Source organism: Otolemur garnettii, unplaced genomic scaffold (assembly GCF_000181295.1).
Source record: "Otolemur garnettii isolate 467f Iridium unplaced genomic scaffold, OtoGar3 scaffold00014, whole genome shotgun sequence".
Taxonomy (NCBI): domain Eukaryota; kingdom Metazoa; phylum Chordata; class Mammalia; order Primates; family Galagidae; genus Otolemur; species Otolemur garnettii.
Window position 1 is genome coordinate 8,984,140 of NW_003852409.1, and position 17,754 is coordinate 9,001,893.

The 17,754-nt window shown below is 42.3% G+C and overlaps 1 protein-coding gene across 3 annotated transcripts in view; it reads right to left on the bottom strand.

Moving 5' to 3' along the window:
- The window catches only part of ABCA1 (ATP binding cassette subfamily A member 1), a 136,239-nt gene that overhangs the window by 102,819 nt on the left and 15,666 nt on the right, over positions 1-17,754 (bottom strand). For 2 of the 3 annotated variants that reach the window (XM_023510515.1, XM_003785197.3), the window contains exon 2: positions 10,337-10,497. In XM_023510515.1, the coding sequence (XP_023366283.1) occupies positions 10,337-10,402 (66 nt within the window). In that variant the 5' untranslated portion in view covers positions 10,403-10,497. Of the gene's footprint in view, positions 1-10,336; positions 10,498-10,582; positions 10,623-17,754 lie in introns of those variants that run through there. The other variant, XM_023510516.1, reaches the window with a different exon arrangement.

Here is a 17,754-nt window from a genome sequence, read left to right on the forward strand (position 1 = left end):
AAAAGAAAAAAAGGCAGCTCAGAGCCTGTGGCTCAAGTGGCTAAGGTGCTAGCCACATACACTTCAACTGGCAGGTTCGAATCCATCCTGGCCCACCAAACAATGACAGCTACAACTAAAAAATAGCCAGGCGTTGTGGTAGGCACCTGTAATCCCAACTAGTTGGGAGGCGGAGGCAGGAGACTCACTTGAGCCCAAGAGTTGGAGGTTGCTGTGAGCTGTAATGCCACAGCACTCTACCCAGGGTGATAGCTTGAGCTCTATCTCAAACAAACAAACAAACGAAAAAAATCATGTTGTATACTTTAAATATATATAATTTTTATTTGCCAGTTATACCTCAATGAAGCTGGAGGTTGGCAGAGAAATGCAGTTTCCTTTCTGCCAAAGAACACAACCGTGACTAAGAAAATAAACTTTTCTACCAGCTGAGCTGGGACTCCCTCCCCAGGTCCTTTGTGCCATTATCAGCACTTGGCCCAGCAGGGGCTCTATTTATCTATGAGCTTCCCCACTAGGGTCACTCTCTTCTCACTAAGCCCACCACTTGGTAAGAGCTTAAAAATGTTTGTTGAATAAGGGAATGAACTGAAGTTTATAAAATAATGAACATGGAAATAGAAGTCAATTGAGTCCTTTGGGAAAGTGATTTGGCAATATGTATTCAAAAGTCATGTTTATCCCCTTTGCCCAAGTAATCTTCCTGGGAATTCATCCCAGGGAACTACATTTAAAATATCAAAAAGCAATATGCATGAAGTTATTCACCCATTGAAACATTATAATTGCAAAATATAAGAAACAACTTAATTGCTCAGCAACAGGGAAATGGTAGATCTACTCCACAATATATCCTGCAGTCATTACAACAATGTTTACGAGACACAAACATTATTAATCATATAATACTAAGTAGAATGTAAAATTATATGTGTTCCAAGCTTGCAACTCAATAAAATCACTTACAAATACTAACAAAGACAAGAATAAGACTTTTTACAAATGAATTCAGAAAAAAAAGCACAAAATAAAAAAGAGTATGAGTAAGATAAATGGTCATCAACCTTCAAACTCAGAAACGATCATTTGCACTTTCGAGATTAAATAGTAGCTTCCATTTATTTAGAACCCAATACTGTGTCAACGTATACTGGGCACATTTTATAAAGATTACTTCATTTAATCCTCAGGGCAACCCTGTGAGGTGAGAACCCTCATTTCATATGTGGTAAAGCTAAGGCTCCAGGAAGGGTAAGTTGTAGAGCTAGTTAGTGGCAAGGTTGAAGTCAGCAGCCAGCTCCACCCAATTTAGGAGGCCAAGTGAAATTCTATTTGACACAGAAAGTAACTTGGGTAGGAAACAGCCCCTCTAAGGCAGCATGATCTAAAAATATCAACAGTTTCCACAGACATAAGATGAACTCATAGCCTATAGATTTATAATAGTTGCAGCCAGGCCTACGCACCTAGTACGTATTCAGGGAGTTTTGTACACGTCATCTCTAATATCTAACTCATAATAACCCTGTGAGATAGGTTGAATTATTACCATTTTAGAAGTGAAGAAAAGTGAGGTTTAGAAGAGTTATGAGCATAGGAGACTGCACCAACGTTTGAACCTAGATCTACTGACCCCTAAATTTGTTCTTTTATACTCATCATGCTGCCTCTCATAAAGCCTTGTTTACCGCACATATCTTTTAAGATATGCTGCTTAAGAGAAACCTAACACTTACCAGCCCTGCTGAGCACTGATCTGATCAATGAATCAAGGCTTATGTTTGGAGATTTCTGCAGCCACCACATATCAGAGCCCGTGGGGCAGCAGGTGCTCAAAAAATATTGGTGGGCTAAAAAAAATGAAAGGATCTTCCCCAAGACACTGACAGAAAAGGACATAAAGAAAATCTTAGAAATCACTTCCAGGAGCTGAAACCAGTGTGTGTGAGCAGATCGGGAAAGAGATTAGAAAAAGATTGATAATAATAGTTATAGCTAACATTTTAAAAGGTCTTCCTTTGTACCAGTCTTCTAAGTGCTCTACAAATATTAACTAATTTAATCTTCAGACTCTAATCAGTGCTATTATTATATACATTTTACAGATGAGAATACTGACGTTCGAAGAGTTAATAAATTGTCTAAAGATACAAAATTGATAACTGACAGAGCTGGGATTCAAAGTCAGTCTGACTCAAGGGCCCCTGCTCTTAGCCACTAAGCACCCCAACGTCTTAATGCCCTCTGCTCTCATGTACCAGAAAAACATAGACTCATCTTTCAAAGTCCTTGCTGAGTGAGACACTAACATACATGAATGAATGAATGAATGAAGAGACTACCTCCAAAGCTCAACACTACCCACCCAGAGAAGTCATGAGAGATAAACTTTAATCTATGCCCTTTTACCCCAGACCTCTAAAATTATTTCTGTCATTGAATAGAAAACTCACATTCCATCCTCAGAGAATATTCTAGATATATCTTTTCCTAATAACCACCCTCTAAAAATCTAACCTGACTTCTTTCAGGAATGCCATTCTGGCTATCCTCATTAACAAAACCAGATTTTCCTCTCCATTTCTATTAGCATTTTTCCTAAACATAGACCCTCATAAACCTTGGAGATAAGGTTTATCCTTTGACTTTACCAACTCTCTTACAGAAAATGCTCTAGGCCTCATGCCTGTAATCCTACCACTCAGGGAGGCCTAGGCGGGATTGCTTGAGCTCAGAAGTTTGAGATCAGCCTATGCAAGCGTGAGACACTCTCTAAAACTAGCCAGGCATTGTGGCTTAACACAGAGTCCAGACCATCATAAATGTCATCATCTCATTATCATCATCAGGTTATTCAACGTGCATCAAACCATTTCTGAATAATCATTCAGAGCTGTGCCAAACTGACATACTACAGATGGTACTGTCCACTTCAGTATTTATTCCTGACTTTTGCTGTTGGCTGCAGAAGTTTATATACCACAATCCAGTCACTCTGTAAATGTATTTAGCTACTTAGCCTGAGGACACACTCACAGCACTCTTAAATTCTGCAGATTTATCCCTATTAATTCAACGTGAGGGCAGAGCAAGGACCAGTTCAAAGACCACAGAAAACCAATAAAATACAATCTGGGGTGTGGGCAAGAGTCTTCTGAATAGTCGTAGCCAAAATAATTCAGGTTATGCTGAAAAGAAGAAGTTGTTGTTTCGTAGCATTGAGACAAAGACTCTTGAGATTACAATGGGGTATGAAAAAAGAAACAAAGATAACCATCAGAAAGAGATGAAAATATTCTTTTTATGGCATGGTCAAAAATCTAAGCGAACTGAGACTAGGCACAGTGGCTCACGTCTGTAATCCTAGCACTCTGGGAGGCTGAGGCAGGTGGGTTGCCTGAGCTCACAGGTTCAAGACCAGCCTGAGCAACAGTGAAACCCCATCTCTAAAAATAGCCAGGCATTGTGGTGGGTGGCTGTAGTCCCAGCTACTTGGGAGGTTGAAACAAGAGAATCACTTTGAGCCCAAGATTTGAGGTTTCTGTGAGCTAGGATGCTACAGTACTCTACAGAGGGTGGACAAAGTGAGTGTCTCAAAAAAAATCTAAGAAACCTCCAAAATTAACTAAAAAGCTTCAAACAATTTGAAACCATGGGCAAAATTCTCCTAAATAACAGCACTACTATAAGCCTGTGAAAACCAGATAAATTAATACATGTAATGTGGGGGGGATAGGATAATACCACTCACAGCAAGAACAGACACATAAAAACTTAGGTATTAACCTATATAAAAGAAAACCATAGAACTTTAGTAAGATAAATAAAGAAAGATGGCAATTAATGAGAGCTAAGCCATGCTTCTTGGTGAGAACTTCAATATTCAATTTCCCAAGCCAACTTCTAAAAATTTAACACAATTTCCCTTAAAATAGTGATAGAATACTATTCAGAGCTTGATAATCTAATAAGACTCAATGAGAAAAAGAAATAGATGAAAACATCAAAGGATAGTCTGAGAGGCATAAAGGGAAGTGTAGAACACTGAGCTCCCTCAGGTATCAGCATGTTCCTCAAAATCAGAGCACACTTGGGGCTCTATGAGAGTCAAAATAAAACAGACTTATCATACGACCCAATGAACACCTCCAAAACATCTCCTTGCACAGATAAGATCTTAATAAATGGCCCAAAAATAACTAGAAAAGGAATCACTGTTAACAGAAGCTGCTGGAATGACATGATATAAATATGAAGAAAAATTAATTTTAGACCCATGTCCAGCACCATACCCCTCATTTTGACCTGGGAAAACTATAGTGAAATCTTAAAAATCAAATCAGAGAAATTTGAGGGAGAAGGGAAACAATTATTTAAAGCCAGATCTGTCCTCCAGGAACTATAAAACCTCATGCACTAATGGTGGCTTTTTAATTTGATTGGATCCTTTGGAAAGTCATCTGGTCATACACTTCAAGGGCCATTGCCCTTTAACCTAGTAATCCTACTCCTGAGATTTTCGGGCCTCCAGAAATAATACAAAAGTAAGAAAAGATTATATGTATGAAATATTTATAGTAATTTATTTTTAACAGCAAACAATAACCACAGAGAACAACCTAAATGTTGGTAATAGGGTTTGACCTTATAAAGACAGTGTTGTTAGATTAGTGCAAAGCCATCAGGAATGTCAATGGCATCCTCCCATGGTAGATTTGGAGCCAAAAGATCTAGGATTTCCTCTTATTAACTTACTAACAATGCTTTTTCACCTAGATGCAGAAATTATAATATACACCTCTCAGAATTGCTGTGAGAATCAGGAAGATAATGAAAATACAAATACTACTTTGAAAACTACAAAGCATAGTCTACACATCAGGATCATTATTATAAATAAGAAGATTATTTGGAAATATGGAAGCATGTCAACCAAGTATGTTAAACAAAAGGAAAAAGAATACAAAATGACACATATATATGTAATGATTCCAATTGGTTCCTTGGACTATCATCATTCAAGTTCCCTCGGTGCCAAGTCACAATACCAACCCTTATGACTGTGGCCCACCTATTTTAGGGTCTCCTTCTGTACATAAAATAAACTTCTGCTGCCCTTCCCCAGCTGCAAGGCCCCATACGTTCTGGCCTTGTCTATTCCCAACTCCTCCCCAACCAGTCATTATTCACTCCACCAGCGCCACCGGCTTCTAGAAGTTCCTCAGCCCAGTAACAGGCACCCCAGGCTCTGTGTGATCCTCCCCTGGCTCCCTGCTGTCCAAACCTAAGCTTAAATGTCATGACCTAGGCCAGCATGGTGGCTCACTCCTATAATCCTAGCACTCTGTGAGGCTAAGGGGGGAAGAAACCCTGAGCTCAGTAATTCAAGTTCAGCCTGAGCAAGAGCGAGGCCCTGTCTCTATTAAAAATAGAAAAACTAGCCAGGTGGTATGGTGGCTACCTGTAGTCCCAGCTACTTGGGAGGCTGGGGCAGGAGGACTGCTTGAACCCAAGAGTTTGAGGTTGCAGTGAGCTAGGCTGATACCAGGGCACTCTAGCCTGGGGTAATAGAGTGAGACTCTTGCCCCTCCCCCCAAAAAAGCATAACTTACAGTTCTAAATAAAGTCCTGACCCACATTTGTTAGGACCTAATGCAGTACTATAGTTTGTTTGGTTTTTTTCTTCACAACACTTATCACAGATTATGATTATATTTTTACTCATGTGGTGATGTGTTTCCTATATGGCTCTCCCACTGAACTGCAGACTCTGTGACCACTACATACCCAGCACACTTCCCACAAGAAACAGATGCTCAATAAATATTTACCCACATGAAATAATGAATAACAGCCATTTGTCTATTAGTTTTAACTTTCTTCATTATATAGAAGGGAAAACTAAAGCTCAGGAGAAAAGAGTTTTTCTAGGCCACAGAGGTGCTTGGGAGCCAAGCCAGGATGAAAATCATAACTACTGCTGCAGAAAGGACTAAAGAAATCTGTCAGGTGAAACTGGAAGTGGGGAAGGGATGCAGAGGGTTTCCATCTACCTTGCAAAATTCTCTATTTTTTTTTTTTTTTTTTGAGACATAGCCTCACTCTGTCAGCCTGGGTAAAGTGCCATGGCATCACACCTCACAGCAACCTGAAACTCTTAGTCTCAAACCATCCTCTGCCTCAGCCTTCCAAGTAGCTGGGACTACAGGCACCCATTCCAACACCTGGCTGGTTTGTTTGTTTGTTTTCATGTTTTTAGTAGATACTAGCTCTCACTCTTGCTCAGGCTGGTCTTGAACTCCTGAGGCTCAAGTGATCCACTCACCTCATTCTCCCAAGTGCTAGGATTACAGGTATAAGCCACTAACCCTGGCCCTAAAAAATTGTCTAAAGGCTATTAAAGGAAGAGCTTTAATTTTTTTGATAGCTTATTCCTTATCCTGAAAGAAACGCAAACTATGGTACTCTAATTTATACAAAGATTACAATTATCTATTTTCCCAGCCACATGGTTAGGCAGATCTATTCAAAAAACTTAATAGCAAAGGCAAAAGAAAAGAGGCCATATGGCCACCCTCACTTTATCCCATCTGTTCCATTGGGATCTTGGCCTCTGGTTCAGCCTAAAACCAGATGAGAATCCCGAAAACTCTGAAGTCCCTCCTCCTTGCTGTCCCCAGCCCTGTTTGTGCTGGATGCATACCACCCACACAAGTTACTTTGGACCCAAACTGAGCTTTGCACCCAACTTTCGCAACCCAATTCAATATATTCTTTGCCCAACAGAAATAGTGGAAAACTAACCCTGGCTGATGGTCCCTCATGAATCTGCATAGTGGGGGCCCAGGAGAGAGGTCCCCCAGAGTCATCAGCAGTTGTGGACAGAGAGTTAAAGGGCAAATGCTGCCTTCTGCACAGCTGCTCTGGGGTGTATTGCTCAGCCCCAGGCTTTTACAACAGTCCTCCTCATCTTCCTGGCAGCAGCATACAGACTTTTTCTATTCTTTCTATTCTTCCTAGAACAGGGGAGGGGCCTCCTCAAGACTGCAAACTGATAGACCATTAACACATTTACCACTCATTCAGCAAAATATTTATTAAGCATTTTCCAAGTGCCAGGCCCTGTGTTGGGCTCCGGAAGCCAGTACATACACTTCAAGATCTCAGGAAAAAGGAAACAAGCAATGAATTTCCACACACTGTGGGCAAGACCTATCTTGTAGGGCTGCTGACTCCTTCCCTTACCTAACAGGCAGGGCTGTTCTATGTGAGCTAATAAAGTGGCACCAAAACCCTTCACAGGTTCCAATGCCTAAATCATATAATCTAGAAATCTAAGCCAGGTGAACTGGGAAGTAGCTACCAGGCAGAACTTAAGATTCAATGACATAAACCCTGCCTGCTAAAATGGGCCTGCCCCAGGAGGCCAGTTCCAGTGCTCCTTCCATAACTGGCCCACTCTGGACCCCTGTGCCTCTCTGAGCCCCAATTCCATCAATTGTAGGAGAGGCAGCCAGATCTTTCCAACTCTGACAATCTAAGCATCGATGACCTGAAATAAACCACCTTTCTCTCTGATTCAGCAAAGTACACTTCCTTTAGAAATCAGGAAGGGAGGTAACTAAAACAGGCCAGCAGCCATGGAGAAGCATCTAAAAAAGCACTTTTGTATCAGAGTGTTGTGTCCCTACTTCCTTCTTCAACTCTGCCACAAGGACACAAATTGCCTTTGGCTGAGCCTGCCTTTCTCTCCAATCCTAATACTTTTAAACCCATAAGCAACACTGAGCAAGAAACAACAAGCTCAAGACCAGGGGAGACAGGCCTAGTCTGAATGCCTCAGCCCCACGTCCTGTTCCAGGACACTATGCTCCTGATTCCCTCCCTGGATAAGCACAGAAAAGCTCTTTCCTGCCATTTCTTCACCTCCACGTTGGGCACTGCCATGCAGGTGCAAAAAATTTGGGAGAGGGAAGAAAAAGCACTGTGATGGGATGGAACAAGGCAGGGCCTATGTCTCTGATATCTCAGCCTCGAGTCCCAGCTCAGTTGCTGATTGGATGACCTTGAGGACATTCCTTCTCTGATTTCTGCCTTCACTTTCTCATCCATAAAGTAAGAGGTTTGAACTGGCCCCCACCACTGTCAAGATGGTTGGATTCTTTCCCACTACTCACTACTGGAAACAAACCATGGACAAACCATAGCAGAGACAATTTCCCACAAATAGGCCACCGCAACTGGGATGAGAAGGGGAAGGGATCAGGACCACACAGTTGCTAGGAAATGAAGATAAGGATAAACACACAGGACCTGGGAACACCAGGACTTGGGAATAACCGTGGGAAGAGAGGAAAGGCAAGGAAGGAGTCAGAAACTTCAAGATTCAAAATGGAGGACGGAAAAAACAACGATGCAAGGCAACTGGACACAGTGATTTAAAGTACCAACTCTGCAGTCAGACTGTCTGGATTTGAACCTTCCCTGTGTGCCTCCTTACCAGCAGACAAATTACGTAACCTCTCTATGCATCAAGTTCCCCAGTTACTACATGAGGAAATAGCAGGATGTCATGTCATAGGGGCCTTAAAAATAATCCAGTTAATATCTACCTAATAACTTAGTGCCTAGCACTTGGAAACTCAGAATTCTAAGTATTTGCTTTTCTTATAGTAATATAATGTCATATATTTCACCATTATTATTACTAAAACAAATAGAATCCATACATCCTATTTAGGTTCCCTGTTTATAACATGAGAGGTTGAACAAAATTGGTGTTTCTCAAACTAACCCTTATATATATTATGAAGGCGTCACATCTGAGTTCCCTATGAGGATTTTAAACACTTTATGCTTCCACTGCAATGGTCTGCAAATTCTAATTAACATATCTGGATTTTCTGAATGCTTACTTTAAAACAAAATTCTGGCACAAGATTTCAAAGCCCAAGTAAGTTTCTATGTGTTTGTGATTGTGTTGTATAACTGTAGCCAACTAATGAGGATAAAACAGATGCAGAATTGGTTTATGAATTGATGGGACTAGACCAAATGAAGGCCAAATGGCCTCAAAAGAAAGTCATTTAAATAGAAAAGTGGATGGAGAACTGAATCATGAGCAGATAGTAACACAGACTGGCCAAACACAAATGGATCAGCTTATAAGTATTCACTACCTTAGTCACGTTATAACTTATAATTTGGTTTCAAGGTAAGTAACATCAGCTGTCTCACCACATTTACAGTGTTAATTTGAATTGTATAGATTTTGCAATTTGGTTTGCATTTAATTTGTAAATAAATATGGAGCATAGTAGTCGTACTTGTATAAAAGTCTATAAAAAGTTTACATCTAATTTTACCTATGTGTGCATTTAAATAACACTATAATAAAAAGAAATTTAGTGGAGGCAAGGGTAACCTTGCATTTTTATTCTTTTAAAGAAGGTCCAAGCATTGTTCTAGCTTGAAGAAAAGTGAATTAAATTCTTTTGAAGATCCCTTATAGCTCTTTGAGTTTCAAAAAAATGATCATTTAGGTTATAGACAGGTTGAGCTTCTTAAGGCAGCCAAGTGAGGATGATAATGTAGAATTCAGAAGAAAGGACAGGACAGGAAAAAGATTTAGAAATGAATTATAGAGAGGAGCAGCTTAACCTAGAGATCGTATCTCTAAGGAAACATGCAGTAAGTTTAGAGATTAAAAAGCTGGTATCAGCGAGTCACCCCGCCTCAAAGCCATCACATTCTTCTGTGGGAAAATACCACTCCCCTCTGCATTAAAAATGATCTCTAGATTACCCAAAGCTTTATTGGCCCATCTGGGAAGTGAATGGCTTAGAATCCTCCATAAAAATAAAACAAGCCTCAGTTATTACATTCCTCCAGGCCCCAAGTCAAAGCGGTAAAGAGCTCATCCAGACTGACACTGAGATCCAGGCACGGATCTCTAAGAGCTGGGCCATCAACTCACTTCACCCACAACTCCCAGAAATGCAGGGTCCCATGAGGGACTTCTGGAAAGTCAGATGGCCCCCAGGGGTGCAGCACAAGAAAAAAGTGGGGTGGTCAGAGCAATTTGCAGTCAGATTTCGGAGATCAGTACACACCCAGCACCAGCACAAAGCAAACACTTCTGCCTGGCTGCAAACCTGCCCTCTCTAATAAGCCATTGGGCCCTATTAGGACCACGCAGTCCTGCACCCACAAGAGCATTCAATCCCTGTGTGCAAACCAAGAGAGTTCCCTACTCCCACCACCGCCTCCAATCCCCAATTCAAAACCACAGAGAAAAGCATGGGAGAACCCCCACCCCTGAGAAACCCGAGCTTACTGTTTGTCTTCTTCTGAAAGTGAGGTTTTTCCACAGCAGCAACCTTAGCTGGGGCCAGCAAGCCATGTCACCTCCGCTGGCACCCACGGAGTCTGGCTCCTCAGGAGCCCTGGAAGACAGTGGCCAGAGCTCACAGCAGGGATGCTGTGGCTGGTCATTAACTGAAAGATAAAGCAGGAGGGAGAGAGCTGTCAGTTATTGCTGCAAAACCAAACAACAGTGAGGGTGGTTGCTCCAGCCTCTCACCTGGGCCCTCCAACACCCAGCTCTGAGTCCAGCCTGCTCCTCAATGGAGCATAGCCCTGACTCCCAACGCCTCTGGGTGCACCAGCAAACAGGGCTTCAGGAGGTTTTCTGGCAGCAGCCTGGGTGCTAATCATTAGGATCCTAATCACTGTAGCTCCATGGCTATCATCATTTGAGAATGAAAATGGAATGAGAATTCTTAGGTGGCCAAAACATAGAGGCTGGAAATGACATATTGAAATCCCAGAGACCTGCCTCTCTTCTTTAAGAAAGTGTCTCCCCTCACATAAAATGTCAGCAGCATTTGTCAATACTGCCTCAAGCCTAGAGGGACTTCTGCTATTCCCTGAAATGACCTGCAGACTAAATTTTCATCTAGTGGGGTCTTTCCAATGACAGATGAATAGCACCATGAATAAAGCAGTTTCCCAATCTGGAAAGCCACAGTATGCCTTAGGTAAACACCAAGGAAATACCACTGACACCTGGCTCTCGGGCAGTAAGGACAACCCTCGTGCTGTGTCTCCACAGAAAGAAAACAACATCCCACGGAGAAACAGTCTGCTAAGGCAGGCTCAGCACGTCAGCTATGAAACAGACACACTCCCACGGTTGGGACATACGCACACTTCTGGCTATGCTCTGCTCACACCTGAACACATAACCCCGGTACTCCTTGTCAGGTGTCATAGTGCCTCCTTGGAAGACTTTTTGCCATGCTGGAGCATAAAGGGTTTGCACAAACAGTATACAACATTTTATGGTTGCCAGCTGCCCACTCAAGAACTGTACTTATTTCATGCTGGAATAGCCCCAAGTAGTTACACTAAAGTTAAATCTGAGGAGTGGACAGAGAATGACAAGTAGAAGGGAGGATGCACAGGTCAAGGTGGGGCTCTGCTGGCACTTGGGAGTCATGATCCCTCTGTAGAAACCAGAAACCAGCTTGACTTATAAAATGGCTCAGTGCATCACTGTGGCCGCTGGTAGAGTAGGTATGAGGTGAGACACAGAGCATGAGGAACACACAGAAGGAGCTAAGAATTGGTAACCACAAAACAAGTTCTCAACTAAAAACCTGTGAGTTCAGATGAGATCTCACAGTGGAGACCACACTCTAGCAGGACAATACCCTTTTGTCCTCTACCCCACAAGGACTTGGACTTAAAATTTCTAGGAAAAAAAAAAAAGAGAGCGATCCGAGGGAGTTTCCAGTGTTGGAGAAAAAGGTATGACCTCCCACTATGTCTTCTGATTCATTCATTTGCAGTTCAATACATCAGGACTTCCTCTGTAATATTCAAGCATTAGGACCTATTTCTTTTCTTTATCATTTGCTCAAAAAAACTCTTAAAGGACACGGGACCCCCAAAGTTTCTCACTCCAGAAAGAGGCAAAGTTAAACCATCACTCTATCAGTTGGGTTAAAGGTTGACGGTTGACAACTGGCATCTCAGCACTGACAGCTAGAACAGCATTGTGAAATATACTTGTAATCAAAATCGTTTTGTCGGTCAGTGGCTTAGGATAGCATTTGCCTTCCAGAAATACTGAAATAAATAATTAGCTAGATTTTTCACATACAGAAGCCGCTTTTCAGGGATCACTTTGCTGACTCAGAAACTACATGAATACTTTCAGATCCCCAAAGTAGCAGTAAGGAAGCTGGAATTAAAAAAGGAAAACGAGCAGAAAGAGCCCAGACATGAAGCCCCACACCTTCAAACATGTGTCCTTGGCCAAGGTTTTACACACACATGCTGAGTATCAGTTATAGAAAGAGGGTAGCAATGCCTACTCTGTCTGATGGTCTAAAGATTAAATGAGATAATATAGCATAAACTTTTTGCCACAATACACAGTATGTGGCAAAATGGATAATTGAGTCCCCTGCTTCCCACATATTTTTCTTCATCCTATTGGTACCTTCTAGCAAGGAAATGGTTATGTCCTGGCCAAAAAGGACATTGCATTATTTCTAGAAAATCCACTGTGGGTTTCTGGAAAGGTAGGAGGGGAAAAGCAGGAAGGATGAAATTTTAATAGTCCAGTGTTAGAATGTCTGGGGCCAAACTCAAGAGCAGAATTGCCTCCTCCAATCCCTGAGTGGAGAGGCTCAGAGGAAGAGAAGACACCTCCACACAACATTCACGAGAAGAGAAAGACCAGGAGGAGATTTCCTGGAGAATATTTTATTAAAAGTAGAGTTTGGCGGCTCAGCACCTGTGGCTCAAGCGGCTAAGGTGCCAGCCACATACACCTAAGGTGGCAGGTTCAAAGCCCCGGCCCGCCAAACAACAATGACGGCTGCAACCAAAAAATAGCCGGGCATTGTGGCGGGCGCCTGTGGTCCCAGCTACTTGGGAGGCTGAGACAGTAGACTCGCTTGAGCCCAGGAGTTAGAGGTTGCTGTGAGCTATGATGCCGCGGCACTCTACCCAGGGGGATAGCTTGAGGCTCTGTCTCAAAAAAAAAAAAAAAAAAAAAGTAGAGTTTGGGGATCTCCAAAATGGGTTCTGACCCAGGGACCCTCCAGGAAACAGCAAGGAGCAGCAGCAGAGCAGCCTACATTGTCCCTAATGGTGCAAAAGACAAGCTTCCTGCCTAAGTCCCTCCCACCTGCATTGCCATCACCTTGGCCTCCTGAGCAATTTGCTCCCCCCATCTCAGAACACAATGATCAATGCTGGGAGCAATTCCATCCAAACAAGAAGGTTTAGCAATGCCCAAGCCCTTCTGCTCAGGTAACTGAAAACCAAAGGGACATTTCCACATCAGTTTTCCAAGGAAGTGAACAAACAAACCAAATTCCCTCCCCCCTCCATGGAAAAAAAGCCAGTACTGTGTACTAGTTTCTCAATGTTTCAGAGCATAACACACTTCTGCCCTCATGCATATTTCCAGTTACTCGCTGGAAAGGATCCCACATCCCAATCACGGCCAGTCAATAGGCCACTCTAATCCTACTCCTGGATGACTACAACTGCCTCTTTTCTGGCTTCCCCGCCTCCAATTTTGTCTCTCTCCTCTCCACTCCCACAGAACACCCAAAGTAATTCAGTTAAACCAAATACCCAAACATGCTAGTCTCCCACTTGAAACCTTCTGCCAGCTCCCCACCTCCCTGAGGATAGAGTCCAGTCCTTGCCCACGTTTACCTGGCCTCCCTGCTGGGACTCCAGCCTATCCTCTTGCAACTCCCTGCCTAAGCAATGCCCTAGAGAAAAATGTACAGGTTTTGAGTATCCTGCACTTGTCCCTTACCAGTGGGACTTCACTGGTGTGTTCCCGGCCCTAAATCACTCCTCAACTGCAGGTGTCCATTTAGCTGTCTTGCACTCGGGAGTCCTCTCCTGATCACCTCCCCTGCACTGCCATGTGGGTTAGGAGCTCTTCCCAGGTGCTTCAAGGCAGCCTCTGTTTTCTGGGTTTCTCCCATCTTATGCATCAGGGCAGGACCATTCCTAGTATGCAAAACTGTTCTAGTTTATAGTAAGTACTCAGGGGACATTTGCTTAATTAATTAACTGGAGACAGGCATAAGAAATAGGGTGTCAGAATTCAAAGGTGGTGGCACTCCTTGGCCTGTGGTAACTGATTTCTCAAGCTTGATTAACTGATTCAGGCAAATTGTCCCCAGAGAGGGAGCTCTGTGTTCAGCAGGCATCTACTACGCATTCCAGAGGGCCACAAAACACTGCTGAGCTTCCCGGGTGACTCCCGCAGCATCCTGGAAAATGTGATTGAAATCTAAGTTCACTTTCCACAAACACTGGGTTTAGCTGAGGACTGAGCAGCCCTCCCAGGGCCAGCAGGCCATGAAATCGGCTTTCTGCCAATCCTCATGCTGGGGTGTCGTCATTTCTCACCCAGGTGAACCACCCTTTGCCAATATCTGATATTCTCCACACCCCAACCTTGTTTCCTACAGTATGAGCCTGGTGGAAGTAACTGCTCCAATCACTACCCAGTTTTTCTTAGAACTGTTCACTTCAAATGCCACCAATACTTTAAAAGTTATTAATATCTATAGAATACAACAAACTGCTAAAATATAAACTTTCCAGACAAAAATGCTCCACATCACCAATGGCAGAAAAATGCAAATTATAAACACAATAAGCTATCACTAAGCACCCATTAAATTAAAAAATGCTGGTGGGGATATGAGGCCACTGGAACCCACCACACTGATCGTGGGAGTGTAAAATGGAAGAGCCACTTTAGAAAAAAGCAATTTCTGGTGAAGTTATACATACACTTAATGATGTGACTCAGTCATCTCCTTGTAGGTATTTACCCCAAAGAAAGGACAGTACATGTCTACACAAAGACCTTTACAGAAGCCTTAAATAAAATAACCCAAAACTAAAAACAAGCTAAATGTGCATAGCTGGTAAGTTAAAATGGCATACGACTTAGCAATAAAAAGGAACAAACTACTGATATGTGCTACAAGACGAATGAATCTCAAAAGCCATATACTACATATATGATAATAAGGCAGAAACAAAAGACTACAAACTGTATGACTCCATTCATATGACATTCTGGAAAAGATGACACCAAACAGACACAAATCACTGCGGTGCTTGCCAGCGGTCATGGGTGGGGGAGAGGACAGACTGCAAAGCAGAACAGAAATATTCTGCATCCCGGCAGTTACACACGTGTACACGTCTGTCAAAACTCATCAAACCATACATTTTTTTGAAAGGCTAATTTTTACTGCATGTAAATTATATATCAAAAAATCTGACATATACCAAAAAAAAATCTGCTTTCTATTATAATAAACAACATATACCACAGGTCAGATCATGCCTTGGAAGCCCTAAGAACTGCATAATAGTAGAGAGACTGATCACGTGTGATTCCCTTGGACGGGGAATAGTTAAGTAGACAGCCATCACCACTCATTAACTACACAAGCAAGTACAGAGAACTCTGCGAGGCTCCCAGTAGGAGCGATATTAATTAAAGGCCTATCATTCAGGCTGTTTCAGACCCTGGAGACTCAGCAGTGAACAGAGGCAAAGTCCCTGTGTTCATGGGACATCTATTCCAACAGAGGTGGAAAACAGATAAATCGCAGTGATTTGCTGAAGCCGTGGGTGGTAGGAGTAAGGAAGAATAAAGCAGAGGAAGGGGACAGAGAGTAACGGGAGAGAAATCAATCCTTTCTGAAGAAGCATCTTTAGGACAGTGAAGTGACAGCGTGGACCATATGCTACACCCAAAGGGCTCACTTAAGTGACAGCTGGGATTATAAATTCTTTTCACTTTTCCCTAAACCAAAAACTGGAATGCTAGGCAGGCTCAATAACGCTGGCAAAAAAAAAAAAAAAAAACAAGGTGGAGGGAAATATAGGTGTTCACAAGAAGCTAGTGGAAAGGGGAAAATAACGGCCCTACTCAGCACCTAGCACTGCCCCTTCCCTTCCTCTCCAAAACACTGTGCTCTTTTGAAACTGACATGCACATTTCAAAGAGAGGTGAGAGAACAAAACTATAAAGAAGAAAAGGAAGAGGAAGGAAGACATGCCAAAAAGACAAGATAGGAGAATTTTTTTTTCTTTCTCCCTTTGGTTCAGTGAAAAGAAAAACAGGAACTCGCTCCCGTGACAGCCCTCTATCCTTCTGCAGCATTAAATCTGTCTACGGAAATGCAGTGAGGGAAAAAAAGCACACGTTTGCATGGCTACCAGAAACTGTTCGCCAGTAAGGAAAGGTCAGGCCAGTCTTTTTTCTTCCTGCAAGAACACTGACAGCAAGTGAGCTTTCGGGCTGGGGCTCCCAACTCAGGCAAGAGTCAGCCCATGTGCCTTAGCCAGGGCATGTTCCAGAAGAGGTTGGTTTCCATTAGGGACCACACAAGATACCACTCACTGGGACAAAGAAGTTGGCCTCTCTGGGCAGGAAAGGTGAGCCTTTCATAAGGCCATGTTCCATCTGATTGTTGTATTAGTAAATAGAGTCCCATAGGCTTTTGGAGACCCACTCCCACCATACCCCTACTGCAATTTAGATAAGCTGAGACCTCACAAAAGCAAATTTCTTATCTAGAGTTAGAGCTGGCTCCTAGGTTTCTAAAAAAATAACTTTTTCAACAACAGTCATATACCCCTTCACACTAACCTATTTCTCCTCCAATTGTTTGTTCTTCTGAACGCATTTCTCTTATGAGTGCTATCTAATGAATTCACATACCCAGAATGTGCAATCAGCAACTAACTTTTATCCTTAAAAAACAGTGGTTATAGAACAGCTATGTCCCTAAACTAAATGAGTATGTGTGTGTGTTTTCTGCTTTGTTGGACAAATTTCCAGTTACCAGAAATGAGATGAAAGTCAATACACAGCCCTACTATGAAACTAATTTATAGCTTTCATATGAAAGCTATAGCCCAATTATAGCCCAAGAATATGGGGAAGGGGAAGCGGAAGAGGGAGGGGAGGGAAGAGGAAGAGGATGGATGGAGGGAGAGTGATTGGTGGGACCACACCTATGGTCCATCTTACAAGGGTACATGTGAATCTTTCTAAATGTAGAATATGAATGTCTTAACACAATAACTAAGAAAATGCCATGAAGGCTATGTTAACCAGTTTGGTGAAAATATTTCAAATTGTATATAAAACCAGCCCAATGTACCCCATGATTGCATTAATGTACACAGCTATGATTTAATTTAAAAAAATTTCCCAATAACAGTGATCAGTATCTCTCTTGATGAAATTGTTTCTAAAAGTCTTTTCCTTACTTGAGGTATAATAGACAAAGAAAAATTATATATATAGGTATATATATACAGAGAGAGATTTACAGGACCTTATTCTTATTTCACTAAACAGCCAGTAAACTACAAAGCAGGAGGTAGACTTAACTATGTATCAGGAATGAACTGAAAATGTTTTGGCGCTAAGGCTCAACTGATTGCCTATTCATGAGATGTTGATGCAAAATCAAGAATCACAGATGTGACTCATGGGCCTCATCTCCAGAGAAACGTGCAGGGTCCTGCGATGTTAGGGTATGCAGCAGCATGCAATGTGTAACCCCAACAGAGCAGGCTTGCTTTGGAAAGCTCTGCTCTCCAACTGCGTCGCTTTGAGTGTGTGCCTCTGGATTAGTAGTCACCGTGAGGGATGAAGGAACAGCCTAACAAGGT